General features: G+C 40.2%; 2 protein-coding genes across 2 annotated transcripts in view; both read right to left on the bottom strand.

Annotated features, from left to right (window-relative positions):
- Positions 1–312: 312 nt before the first annotated feature.
- On the bottom strand, positions 313–1,365 carry ZNF660 (zinc finger protein 660). The gene has a single exon (XM_063114453.1). The coding sequence runs from the start codon at positions 1,363–1,365 to the stop codon at positions 373–375; it is 993 nt and encodes a 330-aa protein (XP_062970523.1). The 3' UTR covers positions 313–372.
- A 112-nt stretch (positions 1,366–1,477) lies between these two features.
- ZKSCAN7 (zinc finger with KRAB and SCAN domains 7) overlaps positions 1,478–21,685 on the bottom strand; it is a 35,642-nt gene continuing 15,434 nt past the window's right edge. Inside the window, exon 7 of the mRNA XM_063114452.1 lies at positions 1,478–1,543. Within this exon, the coding sequence (XP_062970522.1) occupies positions 1,494–1,543 (50 nt within the window). The 3' untranslated portion in view covers positions 1,478–1,493. The remainder of the gene's footprint in view (positions 1,544–21,685) is intronic.

The raw sequence follows: 21,685 nt of genomic DNA, 5'->3' as shown, positions 1-21,685 counted from the left end.
GTTTACTTCTGCCCATTTTTTCCAGTGTATAAATCTTTTTTTACATTTGGATTATATTTGTTTTTTCTTTGTCTTCCACTTTTCCAAATCATTTTCCCAAGGCATTAAATATTCTTTTAAAATGTTTTAAATGGTTTTAAAACCATCACACGGATAGAAAATCATTCATTTAAACCCTGTACTGTTGAAAATCTAGTTTTCTTTTTTCAGTTATATACAATGCCGGCATGAATATCCCTTTTGTTAATCTCTTTCTACTTCTAATTATTTTTCCTGATATGGATTCTTAGAAGTAGAATTAAAGTTGATGACACTTAAAAATTGCTTTTCAGAAAAGTAGCAATTAGCCCTATTACCAGAGATATTTGTTATTTATGAGGTGTCTTTCTCCTCATTATGTTTTCTCTGGTGTTGACTAAGCTGTGAACTATAACGATAGGCTTTCCCACACTCACTACATTTATAGGGTTTCTCCTTAGTGTGGGTTCTCAAATGTAGAATAACTTGGGAAGTCTGCCTGAAGGTTTTCCCACATTCATTACATTTATAGGGTTTCTCTCCAGTATGAACTCTCTGATGATCAATAAGGTTTCGATTAGAAGTAAAAGCTTTCCCACACTCATTACATTTGTAAGGTTTCTCTCTACGATGAAGTCTCTGGTGCTCATCAAGTGTCTTCCTTAAGATGAAAGCTTTTCCACACTCATCACATTCATAAGGCTTCTCCCCAGTGTGAATTCTCTGATGGTCCATAATCTTTGTATTAGAACCACATGTTTTCCCACACTCCTTACATTTGTAAATTTTTTTTCCTTTGTGCATTCTCTGATGTTGAGTAAGGTTTGAACTACGGCTAAAGGCTTTCCCACACTCAATACAAGTGTAGGGCTTCTCCCCAGTATGAACTCTGTGATGTGAAATAAGGCCTGAACTCCGACTAAAGGCTTTCCCACACTCCTTACATTCATAAGTTTTCTCCCCACTATGGATACCCTGGTGCCGAATAAGATGTGACTTACCACTGAAAGATTTCCCACATTCATTGCATGTGTAGGGCTTCAATCCAGTGTGGATTCTCCGATGAACAACTAGGTTGGAGCTATGACTAAAGGCTTTTCCACACTCCTTACACTTATACGGTTTCTCTCCTGTGTGGATTCGTTCATGAACTGTGAGGTTTGCACTCTGACTAAAGGCTTTCCCACACTCAGTACATACATACTGTCTCTTTTCAGCCTGAATTCTCTCATTTGTTGAAGGGTCACAGCACTGACTATCTTTTATGGATTCTTGGTCACTCACTTCTGTGAGTGTTTTATTATCTTTAGCTGTCTTATGTTTGAAGTTTCTCATCTTTCTCCTCATTTCCTCCTGCTTGGAGCATTCCAGTGGCCTCTCTGGTCTTCTCTTTCCCTTCAGAGGAGTTTCCTAAATTTTGACTTCCTTGTAAACACCTCTGGAATTCTGTGAAAGTATAATGCGATTCTGATTTTTCAGGAATGACGCTTTGGAATCAACACCTCCTCAGTCCCAGTTTCACCATCTGACAGGAGAAACAGAAATAGCACATGACAACTGTTACTATCCAAGGACAAGATGTGGTAGACCACAGGGTCTCACATGGAAGGGTAATGTTCAAAGGCAGGAGAACTGATAAAAAAATGTAAGAAAATGAAGTTATACAAAGAGGCTAAGGTAAAGGCTTATGGAAACCCAGGAGCTGAGAGGAGCCCAACAAGTCCAGTATCAGAATATACAATGAATAATATAAAATCTGACATGGTTTCTTTCTGCCTCATCCTGCACTCCCAACATTGGAGCCATCTAACTCCCAATGGCAGAGGCTCAACTATAATCTGGTCCCTAGAAAGAGCGAATGGGAAGATCAGCAGTTCAGTAGCTCAAATGACTAATCTTCAGATCAGTTTGGCTTTTAGTTCTTGCTGACCTTATTCCCCTAGTACTAGTGATATAATGATTGGCACATAATAGGCACTCGAAAATCATTTTATAGAATAGTAACTAGGATTCTGTCTTAGAGTATGACTAAGATTTCATCTTTTGCTCTAGGTTCAGATACTAAGTCCCAGTTTTCATCCCTGTATTTAAGCCCTGTCCTGATAAGTGATAACACAATTCTTCCAATATTTGAGCCTTATCACATCATAGCCTACTTTGTAGGGGCTGGGCTGTAGCTGGTCCAGCTTTATGTGTTAGTTGTGTCTGTCGGCTTTTCACCATGCTATCACTCTGACAGACTGGGTCTACTGGGTGAACGTGAAAGGCTAAACTGGGGAAGAGGGTTAGTTAAATCACAGCGGTGGAAAGATAGGACCTTGCTTGGCCTAATAGTAAAGTACCTGAGTATGTAAAAGGGTGAGAGTAGTGGGCAGCACAACCAAGAGGGGCTGATATACAAAACCAAATATCAGGAATGAGCAGGAATTTCCCAACTGTTTTGACATGAAACTCTGGACATAGGTAATCCTAGCAGACCGCAAATCTAGAGGGGGTTGGGTTACAAAAGAAAACTAAAAGATGTCTTCATGATACTAACACATGACTGTTTTCCTTTTATTATGTTCCTTATCAGACTTGTTCATATGCATATCATTACATATATAGTAGATATAATTTTGCATCTTACTTTTCCCGCTTAATTTTATTTATTTTTAATTCATAAATAAAAATTATATATATTTACGGTATACAACATGTTTTGATATATGTTTACATTGTGGAATGGTTAAATCAAGCAATTAACATATTCATTATCTCACATACTTATTTTTTCATGGTGAGAACATTTAAAAGCTACTCTCAGCAATTTTCAACTATGCAATATATTGTTACTAACTATAATCACAATGTTGTACAACAGACTTCCTGAACTTATTCCTCTAGTCTAACTGAACTTTTGTATCCTTTGACCAATATCTTCCTAATTCCCCCGTAAAATTTTTATAAATATTTTTCCACATTGCTATCTAAAATTCATATGATCATTTTATGGCTACATAACATACCACTAGTTGAAGTCATTATAATTTACCTACCATTTTGCTAGTAAGACTTTTCTGTTGTTCTCTGAGGTTTAACCACTATGAATAATGCTATCACACTCTTTATACTTAAAAAGTTTTCTCCTACTGAAATATATTCCCAGGATAAAAGTTCCATAAGTGAGTTATTTGGGTCAGAAGAAATGAAATTGTTTTGCAGTACTACCTACTGCTTTTCAAAAAAGTTTGGCCAATTTCCATTGTCTCACAGCTTTCTGATAAACTGAGTCACACTCTCTGGAGGAGGGACAGATTCAATGGTGAGTGGTGAAGACCAACAAGAAGAGAACTGCAAAGACTAGAGTTCACATCTCAGAATTCTGGGTGCCACTGATTCCATACACAGGCACATATACTCAGATTCAAGCTCAAGATATGAAGACCAGCATAGAGAATGGAGGGGGAGGATGGATTCTTGCCAGGATCCTAAGCTCACTCATACTCAGCTGCTGCTACCTCTCCTAATCATATAAGAAAGAAGGAGGAGGAAACTCAGTGAGAAGCCAGGGGACTGCAGAGCAGAGTGGGATAGTAAGTGAACTCACCTCCAGAGTTCTCTCTGTGAGAAAGTTGATGGTTCTTTCTGGTTTTCTTTTCCATTTCTAATCTTCTCTGAAACTTCTCTTTTCTGCATACATTTCTTAAACTAATAATTATTGAGCACCCTACTCTGTAGATGTCCCTGTTCTGGGTTTAACACAGGGAAAATTTAAAGAAGCATTGTTATGGACTAAATGTATGTGTCCCCCTAAAATTCATATATTGAAGTCCTAACCCCCAATGTGACAGATTTGGAGATGTGGCCTCTAAGGAGATAACTAACATTAAATGAGGTCATAAAGTGGGCCCTGATCCAATAGGATTAGTGTCCTTATAAGAAAAGACATAAGAGAGCTCTTGGTGTGCACTCTCTCCCTGCACACACACACGTAAAGGCCATGTGAACACATAGCAAAAAGGTGGCCATCTGTAAGCCAGGATTAGAGCCCTTACCAGAAACCAAATTGGCCAGTCACCTCAATCTCAGACTTCTAGCCTCTAGAGCTGTGAGAAAATAAAATTCTGTTGTTTAAGCCATACAGTCTACAGTATTTTGTTATGGTAGCACAAGCAGACTAATGCAAGCATGAAATATCATACCTGTTTTTAAGAAGCTTACAATTGAGGAGTATGGCACAACAGTAAGAGAGAAAATTACAAATTACCCAAGCAGGAGATGAAGGGGGATAGGGGAATGGAGCAATTACTAGGGCTAGAAATGCTGGGGAAAAGGACATTAAAAAGTTAGAATTTGGGCTGTATTCCAGAGGATAAACAGTAATTGCTTTCTCGACAGGAAGGTGGCACAGGATTAGTGTACTCAAAAGTAAGTGGAAGATTACACTATAACATAAGCTTTATAAGGACAGGGATTTTGTCCATCTTGTTCACCACTGTATTCCTATCACTTAGAACAGTTCCAGGCACACAGTGAGCACTCAAGTTTTTTGTTGTTAAATGAACAAGTGAAAAAATGAAAAAGTCATGTTGCCTGAAGAGATTCCAACTAGAACACTGAAATTACAAGACAAAAAATATGGATATGATTTGAAGGTCAATGGGAAACAGTTCTAAACAGAAAAGTGAAATCTACCCCTAATTTTCTTTCCCTGATCTACATTATTTTTTCTACCGTGCAATTCTCCTCTTGTTATTTTCCTTCTTTTTCTCTTAACAAGAATATAGTTTTTCATGCATTACCTACCATTCCTTCTCCCTAGTTCCCATACTTCCTCCCCACCTCCCCAACGCGCTACCTTCCTGAACATTCATGTTTCTCTCAGCTTCATGAAGAGGAAAACGGAGGAGAGAGGCAGCTGTGTATCCCATGGGAAATAAACTGAGGTAAATAAAAGGAGAAGCCACCTAGAAGTAGGGTGATCATATGTCTTGGTTTTTCCAGAACAGTGCTGATTTATACCTGTTACTGCAACATCACTTCTAATAGTGCCCCACTTAACTCACAAAAGTATCCCAGTTTGGACAATAAATTTGTATCACCCTACCCAAAAGTGGTATTAGGAAAAAAGAATGCTTTAGAAAGATCAGCCCAGGTAGATTAGAGGGGGGAAAAAAGAATGCAGGAAAGGAAATGAGTTGTGAAACAACTTTAAGAATGCAGTATGGGTGACTATTAAAGGTCCTTACACTTTGTAGGTGCCTGCTATGAGTTAAATGTGTCCCCCCAAAGTTCATGTACTGGAAAGTTGACCTCCAGTGTAACAGTGTTATGAGGGTGGGAAATCCAATTACGGTATTTGAAAGGTGGGGCCTTTGAGAGGTGATTGGATCCTGAGAACTGTGCCTTTGTGAATGGACAGATCCATTCTTAGAGTAATGGATTAATAGTTTAATGGGTTGTCATGGGTGTGGTCCTGATGGCTTTATAAGGAAAGCAAGTGAGAAGCTTAACTCACTCTTGATCAGCCCATTTTGCTCACCATGGTGACATCCTGCATTGCTGTAGAGGGTCATCACCAAAAAGAAGGCCCTCACAAGATGTGCCCACTGAACCATGGACTTCCCACTCTAAACTGTAAGAAATAAATTTCATTTCTTTGTAAATTACCCAGTTGCAGGTATTCTGTTACAAGCAACAGAAACAGACTAATACAGTGCCCAATAAATGTTTGTTGAATAAATGAACAAACAAAAGAGACAGAAACACTTTAGTCCAGGAAAACAGCAGGACAGAGAACAATTAAATCCAGCTATATTCAGGAAAGCATCCAGATATGTGACTGGATACAGAGGATGACTGAAGAAAAGAATCCAAGGTCATCAGATCCAGGTCTGCATATCAAGAGTGACAGTGTCTCTAAGTCAAATGGGGACATGGGAAAACACTTTAGACAAGGGGAGGAGAAACAGGTCAGGAACGTAAATTTGAGAATAAGAGAGGACAGAGGAAGTCATGAAAATGTATACACTTACTGAGGTAGGCAGGTAGGGAGAAAGAGAAATGCACAGGTAGGCACTGTGAGTCAGCCCAGGGTGGTTTTGGTGCACCTGAGGAGGAAGCAAAACTAGTGAGGAGATCAGGGAGGGCCAGTTTGAGGAGAGTTTGATCAAAAGCAAACCTATTTGCTGTCCTCTGCCTGATTGGATGGAAATTCCCTCAGAAATTCTGGAAGAATTCCCAGGCTCTAGGGAGGTGGGGTCTTGGCTGGAAAAGTAGAAGGGAAAGATGAGGTCATGGGGTCAGCAGGACACTAGGAGTATCCAAGCAACTATGCACAAAGCACAATCTCAGATGGTCAGCAAATGCATGAGGACCAATGAGTTCCACAGTTTTCCAACCCACAAATCCCTGAGACTAGAGGGTGAGTGTTCTGATCCCAGGACCACCATTCATTTCAGGCTGTGAGGAACACACAATGGACGGAGTCCTATTCTCATAAAAAGGGTGGGGGGGCTTTACCTGGGGTGACTGTATTCCTTTAATTTGCCAGCGTCACCTGCCTGTTCAGTTCCCTCTGAACAATGGTCACATGGTCTTTAGTTAGTGGTTAACTGTAATAGAGTGAGGGATAAGAGGCAATACCTGAAAAAAATTCCAGAGAAGCAGATGGGTGAAATGTAAAAGTAGAAAGAAAAAACAAAATAATAACTAGAAGAAAATATCGGGGGACTACTTGATCTCAGAGAGAGAAAGGCCTAAGACTTAAGCATAAAACAAAGGCTGACACCATAATGAAAAGCTGATGTATTTAACTATATAAAAATTTGTCCTTAAAAAGAACCATAACAAACCTGTAATACAGAGTTTGCCTTATACTAGAATTACTTTATGTATGTCTGTATCCTTTCTCCTCACATATACACTTTACGCTTTAAGTCCCCAGAAAACAGGGCCCATGATATTCGCCTGTGGATTCCACCAGTGCCCGGCACAAATGGGGGTTCAATAAAAGCGGTTTGATTGTAGAAATGTTAAATTAATCAAGTTCAGGAGTCTATCTAATATCTGAGCATACATAAGGATGATCAGAGGTTACCACCACCATCCCTCTTCTACCTGGTTCATCCTATTTGTGCTTCATATTGTTTGATAAATACCTGGTATATCTGCATCCTTTGCCTAAATTCTGCCAGAGATTGACCCAGTCCCACCATTCAGAGACTCTCAGAATGTCAGAGCTGGAAGAGAACTCCCAGACTACCTGGTTTTATATACAAATGTATAGATGGGGAAACTGGAACTTAGAGGAGAACTGGGATTCAAGTCCAAGTCTCCTGACACCCAAACTTGAGTTCTACTACTTTACTACATCACCCTTCCTACCATACCAAAACTACTCCTCAAGGTCCAGATGTCACGCCACCCCCAACCCCCCCCCTAACTTCTCTGTTTCTCCCTTACTTGGGAAATAGCCATTCAGAAATTCTCCCTTTCAGCCCTGTTTCCATATCCTCTAGGAGGCAGGATTCCTGTAACCAGACTAACTTCACAGTCTGTGTCTCACTTGCCCAATAGAAAAGCAAATGACTCACCCTCACGCCTATACACAGCAGCCTCACTACAAAGAATATTTCCAGCACAGATATTGCCTGATCTGCTCCTTGGGTTCGGTGATAAAATTCCTAATGGGGCCTTGATTCACTGTAAACAGATAGAAACGATAGACTTCTCTGAGAGCTCAACTCCAAATGGATATTCAGGGCAGTGTCCCATCTTGGTTAACTTCCCTTCCTATAGAACTGTGAGCAGTAAGGATGATCATTCCCATTTTAAAGAGGAGGAAATGAGGCTCCCAGGGATTGAATGACTCGCTCAAGGTCATATACGGCTAGTGAGTGACAAGCCTTCCATGCCTGAAGGAAATCCTCATTCCATCACACTACCAACACCTTTTCACCTGTTCTGTTGATATTTAAAGGTTTCATATTCTCTAACTGCGAAATGCATTCCAACTGAGGAGCTGTCTGCAATCCAGCTTTCCACAGAAAGTTTGCACAAAGGGAAGGAGAGGGGAACTTGGCTGAGTCAAGTGTCTTAGGAGAGAAAGGAAGAAATAAGACTTTAAAAGAGCACTAGAAGGAGAATTTTTTTTCTTGATTACTCATTTATTATGGTTACTAGACCCCAAAATGTTTTGTTTCTCCCTCCAAATCCCCAGGCTCTGCTTCTAATCTTTCAAGCTGTTCCATTTCTTCCCTACGAGAATTTAGCTCTGCTTTGTACACAACTGTCACCGCAGGACCTAGCATATTACTGGGTTGTGTTCAACAAATACTTGCTGAATGAATAAACGAATCCACGAGTAACCTTGGGGGAGACTCTACCCTCCTCTCTGGGCCTCAGTTTACTCACTGGGAACAGAGCGGAGAATGGACTGGTGATTTGAGTCAAATACTCTGGGCTTGTGGAGTCCTCTGAAAGCCTACTTGAGACCTCGACCACTACTACCCGGGCGGCCCACCGGCTGGGGGCAGGGATGACACAGTTCTGTCACCACCCCAGCCCGGTCCGAGCAAGCAGCTACGCGTAGCCTGGAACTAGACCCAAGACAAAGGGGCAGCGCGGAACGAAAAACGGAGGAGGCCCACAACGCCCCCTTGGCTGCCGCGTCCGTCTCAGCACCGGGCAGCCGGGACGAGGCCTGGCCCCCGGCCTGTTTCCCCCACCCACTCCCAGAACCGGCCTGACAGGACACCCCACACCGGGCTGCTGCGCACCCCTTACCGAAAACGCCGGACCCACACCTCGGAACAAAGCGTTGAAGGAACTGCGTCAGCAACTGCCCACTAACTCCCATCCCGACCCTCCGGCCCTTCTAGGCACGGGGAGGTTTCCGCGTCTCTGTGGCCCCCCGGCTGGATCCTCCCGCCCCCTCGGGGTCCGCGGGCTCTCTGGCCCCGCCTCCCGCCCAGGCTTTGCCCCACCATTGGCTGGGAGGACGGAAGGGCTTGCAGAGTTCGCCAATGTGAGGGCCCCGAAAGGGGTGGAGCTTGGGGAAGGGGCTCGGTTAGGGCGGGAAGAGAAACCAATCAACTGGGTTCCCAGGCCACCTTCCCCAGACTGAGACTTTCCTAAGTCACACCCTCGGCCTGGGCTGCTGAGCAGAAAGGTCGTCTTTCCTTACACAGGTCCCGCGCCTTTCGGCCTCAAAGCCAGGATCAGCTGTCGTTTATTGGCAGTATATGAAATACATATTGGGTGCCTACTATGTCACTGTTCTAGGAGCTGCGCATACAGTAGTGAAGAAAATTAACTCCCCGCCCCATAGGGCTCACATTCAAATCAAGGGAGGCAGTGATAAATAAATACGCAAAACTAGTAGTGAGTAAGGAGAGAGATGGAGATGATGGTGGGATTATTTTATAGATGACGGAGAAGCCAGAGACAAGAAGTGAGCAATTGAAGCGTGTGGATATCTGGGAGCAGTGTGCCTGATGGAATATTAGGAGTAAAAGTCTTTAATGGGAGACTTGGGGGTGGGCGGAGCACATTTAGGACCTTGTAGACTATGTATGATAGGGTTTTTGGATTTGCTCTGAATAAACATAGGGAGCTGGCTATTGGAAGGTTTGGGGACAGAGGAGTAACATGATTTTTTTCCTTGCCACATGTTCAAAGATTCGTTAGCTATGAGACATGAAGGGAGCCAAGAAATCTGTTCCTATAAATTCTGTGAATTCCTTGCTCTCTGCTCTCTGTCCTTAGTCATTCTAACATAAAACTTGCATAAAAGTTTTACTCCACGACTTTTTTTTTTTTTTTTTTTTTTCCTGTTGCTGGCCGGTTTGGGGATCTGAACCCTTGACCTTGCTGTATTCAGCACCACGCTCTTACCCAGGGAGCAAACCGGCCAGCATATGACTTACATTTTAAAAATTTGCACTGGCTGCCATGTTGAGAACAGTCTGTAAGTGGGCAAGAGTAGAAGCAGGGAGTTTAAGAGAATATTGCTATGTTCCAGGTGAGACATGACAATGGCTCAGACTAATTTAGAAGTGATGGAGGTGATGAGAAACGGTTCAGTATATATTTTGAAGACATGGCCAACATGATTTGCTAACCAACCAAATGTTGGTTAAAGATGACTCCATGGTTATTGATCTGAGCAACTAGCATAAGACTGTCTTTTGGAAATGAAGTAGCTTGAAAGCAACAGGTTTAGGAAGAGGGATCAATAGTTTCATTTTGGATGTGTTAAAATAAAGATGACAATTAGATGTCTAAGAGGAAATGTCAAACAGGCAATTGGAATAGAAGTCTGGATTTCGGCAAAGAAATCACACTTAAAAAGATGTCAGTTTGGGAGTTTTCACTGTATAGGATAGGAGGAGATCATCTACAGAACAATTGTAGATTTTTTAAAAAAGTCTTCTGAGAGTTGAGTTTTTGAAGCACTTCATCAATTGACAAATGTGTATTGAATACTTAAAGTATACCAGGAGCTTTCTTATCCATCAGTTTATGTAGGTGGCACAACTCTGTCACATTTTATGGAGACCGAGAAACAGAGATTCAGAGATGATAAGACCTACACAAGTTCACACCCCAGCTGATGCTGGAAGTAGAATTCTGGACACTCTGCGGAGGAGCCCAAGACTATTGCCACTACATCAGGAAGCACTTAAGAAGAATACTCACGTACATTAAGGTGGTTGTTATCTTCAGCTTGGTCTTGCTTTTCACCTACTCTTTTACTTGGGGGGGAGTCATTAATTCTGATTCAAGCTGTTAACCCCATATCTGGTCCCCCGGGGTAATGATTACTAATTCCTATTCTAGTCTAGTCATTCTCAAATTTTAGAGAGGATAGGAATCATTTGGATGCATGTTAGAGATGCAAATTCCAGCACCCCCCAATCCAGCTTATTGCCCTTGTCACAAACATATTTTTTCTACAAAAATCTATTTGTTCAGTCCAGAATGATGTCACTGCTCAGAAATTAAGATTTTGTGTGTGTGTCTGTCACAATTGCCTAAATATTCAGCAATTTCAATCTTTTATCACGCATCTGTCAGCCAAAGAAATTCCAATTCATATTTGAGTAAAAGAAATCAATATCCAGTTGGTCAGGTTATACTTTATCAGTAAAAATGGTGGTAATGGGGTGCTTCCCTTTGGGAATTCACAATCTGAGAATATGTCTCTGAGGATATAAGAAAGGATCAAAAAATACTTTAAAAGTATAAAAGCAAAAGTTTGAACCCACCATTGGAGTCATCCCAAAAGTGGTTGGATGGGAGTTCCCACCAGGGACTGCCCCAAACCATCCAAAGAAGCACTAAATGCCACGGTGATCAATCCAAAGCGTTTATGAGAGGAACTTTCATACAGGTAAGTAAGCAGCGGTCCTCACCACAGACAGCTAGAGAAAGGGATGTTCTACCTTGGCATGTCTGCCATGGAAGGGATTGGGTTATAGGGTTTATATGAGGGTTTAAGGAATTTGGTTCAGGGACTGAGCTAGTTTCTTTCAGTGTTTCGAGTAATGACCTAAACACTTTTATCAGTGCCTGGGAATGTTCAAGGCCCCAGCTTGGGTTCAAGCCTGCAGAGAAAAATATGAAGCAGGACAGATCGCAGAGTGGTCAAGGCACTCTGTGTTTTGGTCAAGACAGAGATAAAAGTGGGGTATCTGGGGGGCCCTGTAGAAAGGAACTTATTACTGCAATATATATTGTTTTACAAGTTCTAAAGAGCTTTTGTTGGTATCAAATAATTTAAGCCTCAGAATAATTTTATGATATATTATCCTTATTTTCTAGATAAGGAAACTAAATCACTGATATGAGAAATAATTTGCTTACGTTTTCACGGCTAGTAGTGGAAAATTTGAGACTTGGACCTATGTCTTTTAATTATAGATCCCAGGTTCTGCCACACTGCTTCAGACTACAAATTTAAATTCGTACAAAAGGGTTGTGAGTTATAATGAGCCATCCATAGTCTCCTTTTACATTTTTCAAACTTTATTTTGAAAATTTCAAACATACATATACCCTAGATACAACAATTATTAACATTTTGCCTCATTAGCTTTGACTCTCCTCACACATATTCACGTTTTTTTTTTTTGTTACTGTTGAGCCACTTGAAAATACATTGTAGAGATCATGACCCTTCAACCCCAAATACTGCAGCCTGCATCTTCTAAGAAAATGGATATTCTTCTACATAACCAAAATACCACTGTCACAATTAAATTTATAAATAATTCTATTTCACCATTAAATAGACCTAATATTAAATATTATATCCGTCCTATATTCCAATTTCCCCACTGTTCCCCAAATATCTTCTATAGCTTTTTTTTTTAGATCAAGTTTCACTTACTGCATTTGATTGCTGTGTCTCTGAAGAGTCTCTTAATCTAGAACAGTTCCACAACTTTTTTCTTTTCATTTCACTAACTTTTTGAGGAGCCTAGGTCAATTGTTTTACACAATGTCTCACACTGTATAAATAACAAATCTGTGGTTTTATCTGACTGTTTCCTCATAGCATCCCCCTATATTTCCTATAAATGGGAAGGTAGAAATAGAGGCTTGATAAAAGTGAAACCTTTGCTTCATAGGTGGTGTTAAAACTTCTTACTGCATTACATGCCACCCATAATCTCCCTTCTCTGTGTGTTTATTTTATGTGTATATTAAAAATTCTCCCTAAAAAGTAAAAACAAAACAACATAAGGGGCATGGGTAGCAACACGAGGGTATATCTAAATGATAGGGGGTCTCTTTTTGAAGTGATGAAAATGTTCAAAAATGGATTGTGGTGATGGTTGCACATACATATGAATATACCAAAACCATAGAACCATATACTTTAAATGGGTAAATTGTATGGTTCATGAATTATATCTCAATAAAAGTGTTAAAAATAACAAAAATTGAGAAACGTGCACCAGAGAACCATTCATGTGATTGCCATAGTACTGAAATGTCCACCTAGACATTCTCTATAAGGTCAAGGTTTCAGTGGACAGTAGAGATTGAGGAGTCATTTAGAATAGAATACAACCCAGGAGTCAGTAGTGTTCAACCCAGGAGAAAATGTGTTCACCTAAGTAGAAGGCCAACTCCCCACATTAGCAAGTCAGCCTAGACTTGTCCTTTGTAGTGGATTGAATTGTGTCCCCCCAAAACTCATTGAAGCTTGAATTGTGTCCCCAAGTTTTATGTATTAGAAATTTAGACCCCACTGTGACTGTTAAGAGGGTGGGAAATCGTATTATGGTAACAGAAAGGTGGAGCCTTGAAGAGGTAATTGGATTGTAGGACTGCACAGTAGTGAATAGATTAAAAATGGTGGTCAGAGACGTGGTTCTGAGGGCTTTAAAAGAAAAGGAGAGTCTGTCTCTCTTGCTCTCTCTGCTTCTAACACCCTGCAGTGTGTGACCCCGAGGTTGCTGTTGCCTCCACCAGATGGATTTTGGACTTCCCAGCCTCAGAAACTATAAGCAATAAATTTTGTTTTCTTTGTAAATCACCCAGTTCCAGGTATTTTGTTACAAGCAACAGAAACAGACTAATACATCCTTGATTAAACTGATATTAAAAATCAAACAAACCTGATATTATGAGCTGAATTGTGCCCTCCCAAAGTTCATATGTTGAAATTCTAAGCCCTAGTACCTCAGAATGTGACTGTATTTGGAAACAGAGCTGTTAAAGAGCTGTTAAATGAGGTCATTAGGGTAGGCCTTAGTCCAATATTACTAATATCCTCATAAGAAGAGGAGATCAGGACACAGATGAAAGACCAGATGAAGATGGAGAGAGAAGATGACCACCCACAAGCCAAGGAGAGAGGCCTCAGAAGAAACCAATCCTGAAGACACCTTGATCTTGGAATTCCAGTTCCCAAAACTATAAGAAAATAAATTTCTGTGTAATCCACTTGCATGTGGTACTTTGCTATGGCACCCTAGCAGACTAATACACCCAACTTCCATTAAGGAACAACATATTTTGTGGTGACCATTTCATGATTCTCCTAAAGAGAGGAAAATGGATGATCCAGAGCAGGTGGCATGACAGGGGATGGCTTTGTGCTTGGTATCAATTACAGGCCAAGATATTATAGCTTCTTGTTGGGAGGGCAGATGGAGTACACCTTTACCTCTGTCTCAAATACAAGATATCTATAACTCTTACTCTAGCATATCGCTGTGGACAGATCAGAGGCCCCACTGACCAGATACGCAACTTCTCTGCTTCTTACAAATCAGTGGGAATTGCCCAGTTGTTCCTGATCCTACTGTTCAGGTATCACACATATCTACTCTCAGTGGAAAACTCAGGGAACCCCTGAAAAGAGATAAATTGTTTGGTGCTCCTCAAGTGGCTCTTTTTTGGAAGTTTTTTAAAGAATAACTCAACTATCTCATTGTTCCAGGTCTCCTCACTAGGATAGACTTTCACAGCGCATAACCACAGTAAATGCAGAGCTGAGACTAGAAAGAACACAATTGCCAGTGTTTTTAAGTTTAGCACTGTAGCAGCTGCCATGACCACCTTCTCCATAAATGGCCCCTGTAATAAGCTGCACAACTCTAATATCCTAGGGGCACCAGTAGTATGGCTCTCCAGTGAGAGCTTGAGTATCATCAGTTTTTGCTCATTGCCAAGGCAGCCTGAATGCTGACTGGAGAGATTTCACTGGTGGCCTCTTCCTAACATCGGGACATGCCAGGGCTTCCATAACTATGGTGTCATTGCAATTGTTCTGGCTCCTCCTCCTCTGAGGAGCAAAATAGACAGTCTCAGTGAGGGGTTATAGAATTTTTCAAACTTCCCAAAATAGGAATCAAAGTATATAACTGATGTATTCAATTTGGTGGCTGGGTATATACAAATGTGCCCATGGCCCTAAACATGCAGCCATGGTTACCACTCTTTATTCAGTCTAAGGAGAATATATAGCGTATTTCAAAAAGTTCATGAAAAGTTGAATTAAAAGTTAATATGAATCCTTCCATGAACTTTTTAAAGACCCTTCATATGTTGTTCTATGATTACTCTGTCCAACGATCTTATTGTACCCAAGCCTTTGGTGGCCCTTGTGCAACTATACCCACAGTCTTTATGGCACCAGGTTGGGAAACTGAACATCGCATAGAAGACAATGCAACTGGAAGGGATTTGGGAGAGAAGTTTGTTGGATATCATAAAATGTCCAAAAACATTTTAAGTCTGTGGACTGGGCCACATAATGGAGAAAAAAACATTAAAAAAAATTTGTGGTTTTAGTCAGCTAACAATTCCTAACCAGGCATCAATTCAGGAATACCCAAAGGTCAGAAAAGGGGGTGGGCCATCGAACATTTCTCTCCTACTATGTTTTCGTGTAAAGCATTCACATGCCTTAAAAGGGAATCCGCATTTCACCTTACTTGGCACCCATCTAGGTATGGCTCTGTTTATTTATTAGTGGGAAGACTGTTGAGGTTCGATGAAGAACAAATCTACAATATCCTATCCTGAGTCAAGTACTTGCATGATTAGGTACTTCTGGAGTCAGCTGGCATCCTAACACATTCCCTTTATCCCTCTGGGGCAAGCAAGTGCTTCTACAGGGCCCTATCAGGCCAAAACATGGCCTAATGTTAAGGGTACGAAATATTTTCTTTTTTTTTAAAAAGAGCCACCATGTGGGTATTCACGAATGACAAATTCAAAATTTGTCCCTAGAGGTTTTCATGAATGCTTCCTTTCATGAATACTCCAGAAGGAAGTCAACTCCTTGACAGAAGCTGTCTCCTAGCATATGACAGAACACAATAAATTGTTAACATCCAAAATCTCTTGACCTTTCCTATTAGATTTAAAAACTGAATGACCAGGGTTGGGGATATAGAGTTTATTTATTTATTTATTTATTTATTTTATCTTTTGTTTATTTATTTATTTATTTTTCTTAATTTTATTTTGTCGATATACAATGTGGTTGATTATTGTGGCCCATTACCGAAACTTCCCTCCCTCCTCTCTCTCCCCCTCCCTCCCAACAATGTCCTTTCTGTTTGCTTGTTGTATCAACATCAAGGAATTGTAGTTGTTATGTCTTCTTCCCCCACCCCCCCGGTTTTTGTGTGTGTGAATTTATTTATTTATTTTTAGCTCCCACCAATAAGTGAGAACATGTGGTATTTCTCTTTCTGTGCCTGACTTGGTTCACTTAATATAATTCTCTCAAGGTCCATCCATGTTGTTGCAAATGGCAGTATTTCATTCGTTTTTAGACCTGAGTATTATTCCATTGTGTGGATGTATCACATTTTCCATATCCACTCATCTGATGATGGACATTTGGGCTGGTTCCGACTCTTGGCTATTGTAAAGAGTGCTGCGATGAACATTGGGGAACAGGTATACCTTGGACTTGATGATTTCCATTCCTCTGGGTATATTCCCAACAGTGGGATAGCTGGGTCGTATGGTAGATCTATCTGCAATTGTTTGAGGAACCTCCATACCATTTTCCATAGAGGCTGAACCATTTTGCAGTCCCACCAACAATGTATGAGAGTTCCTTTTTCTCTGCAACCTTGCCAGCATTTATCGTACAGCGTCTTTTGGATTTTAGCCATCCTAACTGGGGTGAGATGGTATCTCAGTGTGGTTTTGATTTGCATTTCCCGGATGCTGAGTGATGTTGAGCATTTTTTTCTATGTCTGTTGGCCATTTGTTTATCTTCCTTAGAGAAATGCCTACTTAGCTCTTTTGCCCATTTTTTAATTGGGTTGCTTGTTTTTTTCTTGTAAAGTTGTTTGAGTTCCTTATATATTCTGGATATTAATCCTTTGTCAGATGTATATTTTGCAAATATTTTCTCCCACTCTGTTGGTTGTCTTTTAACTCTGTTAATTGTTTCTTTTGCTGTGCAGAAGCTTTTTAGTTTGATATAATCCCATTTGTTTATTTTTCCTTTGGTTGCCCGTGCTTTTGGGGTCGTATTCATGAAGTCTGTGCCCAGTCTTATTTCCTGAAGTGTTTCTCCTATGTTTTCTTTAAGAAGATTTATTGTTTCAGGGTGTATATTTAAATCCTTAATCCATTTTGAGTTGATTTTAGTATACGGTGAAAGGTGTGGGTCTAGTTTCATTCTCCTGAATATGGATATCCAGTTCTCCCAGCACCATTTGCTAAAGAGGCAGTCCCTTCCCCAGTGAATAGGCTTGGTGCCTTTGTCAAAGATCATATGGCAGTAAGTGTGTGGGTTGATTTCTGGATTCTCTATTCTATTCCATTGGTCAGTGTGTCTGTTTTTATGCCAGTTCCATACTGTTTTGGTTATTATAGCTTTGTAGTATAGCTTAAAGTCAGGTAGTGTTATGCCTCCAGCTTTATTTTTTTTTTGCTGATCATTGCTTTGGCTATGCGTGGTCTTTTATTATTCCATATAAATGTCTGCATAGTTCTTTCCATTTCTGAGAAAAATGTCTTTGGAATTTTGATGGGGATTGCACTGAATTTGTATATCACTTTGGGTAGTATGGACATTTTCACTATGTTGATTCTTCCAATCCAAGAGCATGGGATATCTTTCCATCTTCTTGTATCCTCTCTAATTTCTCTCAGCAGTGGTTTGTAGTTCTCATTATAGAGATTTTTCACCTCCTTGGTTAACTCAATTCCTAAGTATTTTATTTTTTTGGTGGCTATTGTAAATGGGCAGGCTTTCTTGATTTCTAATTCTGCATGTTCACTATTGGAGAAAAGAAATGCTACTGATTTTTGTGTGTTGATTTTGTATCCTGCTACTGTGCTGAAATCATTTATCACCTCGAAGAGTTTTTTTGTAGAGGCTTTAGGCTCTTCGATATATAGGATCATGTCATCTGCAAACAGGGACAGTTTGATTTCATCTTTTCCAATCTGGATGCCCTTTATTTCCTTCTCTTCTCTGATTGCTCTGGCTAATACTTCCAACACTATGTTGAATAGGAATGGTGAGAGTGGGCATCCTTGTCTAGTTCCTGTTCTTAAAGGAAAAGCTTTCAGCTTTCCCCCATTCAGGATGATATTGGCAGTGGGTTTGTCATATATGGCTTTAATTATGTTGAGATACTTTCCCTCTATACCTAACTTATAGAGGGTCTTTGTCATGAATGAGTGCTGAACTTTATCAAATGCTTTTTCAGCATCTATAGAGATGATCATATGGTCCTTGTGTTTGATTTTATTAATATGGTGTATCACATTTATTGATTTGCATATGTTGAACCAAACTTGCATCCCTGGGATGAATCCCACTTGACCGTGGTGAATAATTTTACGTATGTGTTGCTGTATTCTGTTTGCTAGTATTTTATTGAGGATTTTTGCATCTATATTCATCAAGGATATTGGCCTGTAGTGTTCTTTTTTGGTTATATCTTTACCTGGTTTTGGTATTAGGATGATGTTTGCTTCATAGAATGAGTTTGGGAGATTTGCGTCTGTTTCAAACTTTTGGAATAGTTTGTAAAGAATCGGTGTCAATTCCTCTTTGAATGTTTGGTAAAATTCTGCTGTGAATCCATCTTGTCCTGGGCTTTTCTTTGTTGGGAGCTTTCTGATAACAGCTTCAATCTCCTTTATTGTTATTGGTCTGTTCAGATTTTCTACATCTTCATGGCTTAGTTTTGGGAGCTCGTGTGTGTCCAGAAATTTATCCATTTCCTCCAGATTTTCAAACTTGTTGGTGTATAGTTGTTTAATTATCTTGAATGATTCCTTGTATTTCAGATGAATCAGTTGTAATATCACCTTTTTCATTTCTAATTTTTGTTATTTGAATCTTCTCTCTTCTTTTTTTTTTTTTTTTGCTAGCCATGCTAATGGTGTGTCAATTTTATTTATCTTTTCAAAAAACCAACTTTTTGATTCATTGATCTTTTGTATTGTTTTTTCGGTTTCAATTTCATTCAGTTCTGCTCTGATCTTAATGATTTCTTTCTGTCTGCTAACTTTAGGTTTGGGTTATTCTTGTTTTTCTAGATCTTTAAGGTGAAGTGTTAGGTTGTTCACTTGCCATCTTTCCATTCTTCTGAGGTGAGCATTTAATGCAATAAATTTCCCCCTTAATACTGCTTTTGCAGTATCCCACAGGTTTTGGTACGATGTATCATTATTTTCATTACTTTCAATAAATTTTTTGATTTCCTGCTTGATTTCTTCTTGGACCCATATGTCATTAAGTAGAATGCTGTTTAATTTCCATGTGTTTGTATAGTTTCCAGAATTTCATTTGTTATTGATTTCTAGTTTTAATCCATTATGGTCTGAGAAAATACATGGGATAATTCCAATTTTTTTGAATTTGTTGAGACTTGATTTGTGACCTAATATGTGATCTATCCTGGAGAATGATCCATGTGCTGATGAGAAAAATAAATATTCTGAGGTTGTTGGATGGAATGTTCTGTAGATATCTGCCAATTCCAATTGGTCTAGAGTATTGTTTAGATCTTGTGTTTCTCTGCTGATTCTTTGCCTAGATGATCTGTCCAATATTGACAGTGGGATGTTCAGGTCCCCTGCTATTATGGTATTAGTGTCTATTTCCTTCTTTAGGTCTAATAGAGTTTGTTTTATAACTCTGGCTGCTCCAACATTGGGTGCATACATATTTATGATTGTTATGTCTTCTTGATGGATCAGTCCTTTTATCCCTATGTAGTGTCCCTCATTGTCTCTTTTTATGGATTTTAGTTTAAAGTCTACTTTGTCAGATATAAGAATAGCTACTCCAGCTTGTTTTTCTTTTCTGTTTGAATGGTAAATCTTTTTCCATCCTTTCACTCTTAGTCTATGTGAGTCTTTATGGGTGAGGTGGGTCTCTTGAAAGCAGGATATAGTTGGGTCCTCCTTTTTAATCCAGTCAGCCAGTCTGTGTCTATTGATTGGGGAATTTAAGCCTTTTACAGTAAGAGTTGTTATTGAATAGTGTTGATTTATTCCTAGCATTTTGTTGATTGTTGTTTGGTTGTCTTAGGTGTCTTTTGTTCCTTGCTTTCTGATTTAATGTTTGTTTTCTGTGTTTGTTGGTTCCTTGGGTTGTAGATAGGGTTTTTGTTTGTTTCTTTTCTCTTCATGAATGCCATTTTTATTATACTAGTGGGTTCAGATTTTTCTTGGGTTTTTATGGCAGTGGTAGTTATTTTTCAGGAACTAAACCCAGTACTCCCTTGAGAATTTCTTGTAAGGGTGGTCGTGTGGTGGTGAACTCCCACAGTTTTTGTTTGTCTGAGAAATATACTATTTGCCCTTCATTTCGGAAGGATAGCCTTGCACGGTAGAGTATTCTTGGCTGACAATCTCTGTCTTTTAGTATTTTGAATATATCATCCCATTCCTTTCTGGCTTTTAGGGTTTGTGATGAAAAGTCTGATGTTAGCCTGATTGGGGCTCCCTTATAGGTGATTTGACGCTTCTCTCTTGCTGCTTTTAAGATTCTCTCTTTGTCTTTGAGTTTTGCCAATTTGACTATAACATGTCTTGGAGAAGACCTTTTTGGGTTGAATACGTTTGGAGATCGTTGAGCTTCCTGGATCTGAAGATCTGTGATTTTTCCTATACCTGGGAAGTTTTCTGCCACTATTTTGTTGAATATGGTTTCAATGCAATCTCCTTTTCCCTCCCCTTCTGGAATACCCATGACTCGGATATTTGAGCGCTTAAGGTTGTCTGATATCTCTCTCAGATTTTCTTCAATGCCTTTGATTCTTTTTTCTTTTCTTTTCTTTTCTTTTGTCTGCTTGTGTTATTTCAAACAGCCCATCTTTAAGGTCAGAGGTTCTCTCTTCAACTTCCACAAGCCTGTTGGTTAAATTCTCCGTTGTGTTTTTTATTTCGCTGAATAACTTCTTCAGTTCGGCAAGTTCTGCTACATTTTTTTTCAGGGCACTGATTTCCTTGTACATTTCCTCTTTCAGGTCCTGTATACTTTTCCTCCTTTCATCATGATGTCTAGCTGAGTTTTCTTGTATTTCATTCAGTTTCCTTTGAATTATCACTTGAAATTCCTTGTCAGTCATTTCAAGGACTTCTTGTTCTATAGGATCTAGAGTTTGAGATTTATTATCTTTTGGTGGTGTACTTTCTTGATTTTTCATATTTCTGGTATCTTTTCTTTGATTTTTATTCATTGTGGCAGGGGGTTTCACAGTCCACAGGTTTGACACTATTGATTGACTAAGATGTTGCTGCGGTTGCCAATTTGGTATGGCTGCCTCAGTGACTCCCTGTTCTGTGCGCTCTGGCCCGGGCTGCTGGGATGCGCTGAGGCACCGCAGAGCGTGTGGTCTCTGCAGAGCTTCCCTTTCCCTTGCAGGATGTCTCCCTGCTCTGTGCGCACTAGGCCGGTTTTGGGATGGAGCTGGGTGGCTGTGGTGAAGCCTACCTGCTGCTGGATTGCGCGGCAGCAGCCTGGACCCTGTGGAGTTCCCGCCTCCCCTGCCGGACAACTCCCCGCTCTGTGTGCACTGGGCTGGGCTGGGAATGAAGCCGGGTGGCAGCGGTGAAGCCTACCCATTGGATCACGCACTGGCTGCCCACAGGGCGTGTGGTCTCCGCGGAGCTTTCTGCCTCTCCCGCTGGACATCTCCCTGTCTCTTCTGCGGGTTGATTCGCTTCCAG

Source organism: Cynocephalus volans, chromosome 11, assembly GCF_027409185.1.
Source record: "Cynocephalus volans isolate mCynVol1 chromosome 11, mCynVol1.pri, whole genome shotgun sequence".
Lineage (NCBI taxonomy): Eukaryota > Metazoa > Chordata > Mammalia > Dermoptera > Cynocephalidae > Cynocephalus > Cynocephalus volans.
The sequence above is the reverse complement of the archived record's forward strand: the minus strand, read 5'-3'. Positions and strand labels throughout refer to the sequence as shown.

Coding starts and splice junctions, on each gene's coding strand:
- ZNF660 (XM_063114453.1), bottom strand. CDS start 1,365: ATGAGGAGAAAGATGAGAAACTTCAAACATAAGACAGCTAAAGATAAT.